The following is a 2500-nucleotide window of genomic DNA, read 5'->3' on the forward strand; positions in this document are numbered from 1 at the left end:
TTCACTATCGTCAGGCTGCTGGAGAGCCATGGAGCCAAACCGTACTCAGTCCGTCTGCCCCCGTCCAACACCCTGTCGCCACGGTCATCCGCTGTGAAGAGCCCGTCCTCCGCCTGCTCAGGGAGTAACGTGGCCCAGGCAGGGCGTCATCCTGGGGCTAGCACCTCCACCTCCTCAGCCTCCTGCTCTCCAGGCTCCACAGCCGAGCATTTCCACTCCATCCAGAGCTCCCAGACATCCTCCTCCACAGCCCACTCCCAGGCCACGGTGCAGACCGTCCCCGCTGACAGCCTGTCCTTCACCCAGCAGATCCAACAGCACTCCCTTCCACGCTGCCGCTCCCGCCACTCCACCCTGCCTCCGCCCGGCTCCGCCCGTGGCAGCCTGCAAGGAACCAGCCACAGGGCCCAGGGCCCTCCTCCACCCACCCTCTGCACAGTCACGGCCATGGTGCATGACTCTGAACAGACTTACAAAGGCTACCCAGCAGGGTTCGACTATCCCAGTAAACACAATCCTCCCAGCCTGATCCAGTACGGAGGGGGGAGGTGGAACTCTGTCATGGCTTCTCTAGGAGTGACGCCTGGACAAGATGGCCCCAAAAACAGGGACAGTCTCCCTATGGGCTACCCCTACCAGGTCCAGAGCCCTGCTCAGAGAGAGACATGGGAGGAGAACCAGAAAATGTCTATAACCCCTGGTAGTGCCTTATCTCCTCCCTGCATGGTGGTCATGACGACCACGGACCCCCAGCTCAACCTGAAACAGGCCATCAAGCTGCAGTTTGAAGGGCCCACCAGCGCTGCCTTATACAAGAGGGAGACGCCCCTGTGAACTCCGACCTAACAGTGAGTACTGTCTGTCTGGTCACCAAAGAGAGTAGACTAACTGTAAAAGCTGTGAGACAGAGGCTTATAAAGTGTTATATTATTATTATTATATTATTATTATTAGTAGTAGTAGTAATTTTCCAAACTTAAGGGACCCTGGTGTTTTCCTTCATTGTCTTAAGAGATGCTGAATGTAGTGAACTGTTACATCAGAAATCAATTCTCACTAACTTCCTACTCAAAAACAACTGTTATTTGGACACCAGTTGGTGTTACTTTCCCTCCATTTTTTTATTTCATCACATTGATCTTCCCCAGAGTTAAAATCAAGTCTACAGTGGTATTATATTATATAAACCACCTTTTTAAAAACAGAGCTTCATTACACCGTGACCTCTCAAGGATGGCACGTCCCAAACCATGTCCTGTCCTTTCAGCAGTGTCCTGTCCTTTCAGCAGTGTCCTGTCCTTTCAGCAGTGTCCTGTCCTTTCAGCAGTGTCCTGTCCTTTCAGGTGGTACATTTGAAGGAACGCCTGGCATTTTAATGACAGCATTCTCTGTTGTAGGTTCTAGGTGGACGTGGAGTTCAAGGGTCCGTTTTTCAGAATGGATAATGGTTCTTACGGGTCAGATGTGAGTGGAAGGGGGCTTCTCTCTCATCCCCACCCTCTCCGCCTTCAGCTCAGCGGACCAGAGGAAGAATGGAGAGACAAAGACTTCAATGCCGTTTTACATTCCAGACTTTTTCCGTCGCCTGTTTTGAGCAGCTGTCACTAAATAGCGGGGACACGGACACACACACACACACACACACACATTCCTCAGACACAAAGCCTTGCCTCTTCTCTTCAGTGGAGTTGACATTGTCATGAGTGCCATAGACGAGTCGGATGGAGAGGAGCTGTCGGTCCACCCTCCTGCTGATCTACCCCACAGAGACAGACCAGAGTGTGTGTGACAGTTCTGACACACAGTAACAGACCAGAGAGAGAGTGTGTGTGTGTGACAATTCTGTGACACACAGGCCCAACACAGGGCTGTGGTCTCACCAGGGTTTGACGCTTAACCAATCATCAATGGACTTCTTCAGAAATCAAACTTTTCTACTATACGGTGGATGAAAAGCATTCATTTGAAACCACCACAGAACAGCCATAATAGACGTGTGAAAGGGCTCTCGCTGAGATGAGATGGGCAAGGAGACCCACGACAACACACTCACACAGGACTTAAGATTGGGTTTTTTTATATATGGGAACTCTTTTTCACGCCGTAGCTGTTTTGAAAGCAACGATTCTACTGCCTGTGTGAGGGGCACTATTGATGCCTTGATCTCCTCCAGAGTTTTGCTCTCTCTACTTTTAAAACCCCGGGACATGGCAGGTATTACCAGCTTGGAGTCTGTCGACGTGCATCTATGGCGGCCACGAGCCATACAAGTCAGCAGAAAAGACCGCAGTCCTACCAAAGCCTAGTCTACAATGCTGTTGAAATGTTGCTATGTTTATGACATTAACCAACCAGCAGGCAGAATGCTCTAGCACACTCTGGGTAATGCTGTTGGAAGGGACTGCTAATGATGACATAAATCTAAAGATAGATTAGAAAGAAAGACAGAAGGTAGGAGTTTAGCTAGCTATTCATTTTAAATCATTGATCTGGCCTATGT

General features: G+C 50.1%; 1 protein-coding gene across 5 annotated transcripts in view; it reads left to right on the forward strand.

The window, feature by feature from the left end:
• The window catches only part of LOC115161406 (ankyrin repeat domain-containing protein 50), a 28978-nt gene that overhangs the window by 26229 nt on the left and 249 nt on the right, over positions 1 to 2500 (forward strand). For all 5 annotated transcript variants that reach the window (XM_029712367.1, XM_029712369.1, XM_029712368.1 and 2 more), the window contains 2 exons: positions 1 to 848; positions 1398 to 2500. The exon at positions 1 to 848 is cut by the window's left edge and continues 2666 nt beyond it; the exon at positions 1398 to 2500 is cut by the window's right edge and continues 249 nt beyond it. In XM_029712367.1, coding sequence (XP_029568227.1) covers positions 1 to 834 — 834 coding nt within the window. In that variant the 3' untranslated portion in view covers positions 835 to 848; positions 1398 to 2500. The remainder of the gene's footprint in view (positions 849 to 1397) is intronic.

This window comes from Salmo trutta, chromosome 24, assembly GCF_901001165.1.
Source record: "Salmo trutta chromosome 24, fSalTru1.1, whole genome shotgun sequence".
Classification (NCBI taxonomy): Eukaryota; Metazoa; Chordata; class Actinopteri; order Salmoniformes; family Salmonidae; genus Salmo; species Salmo trutta.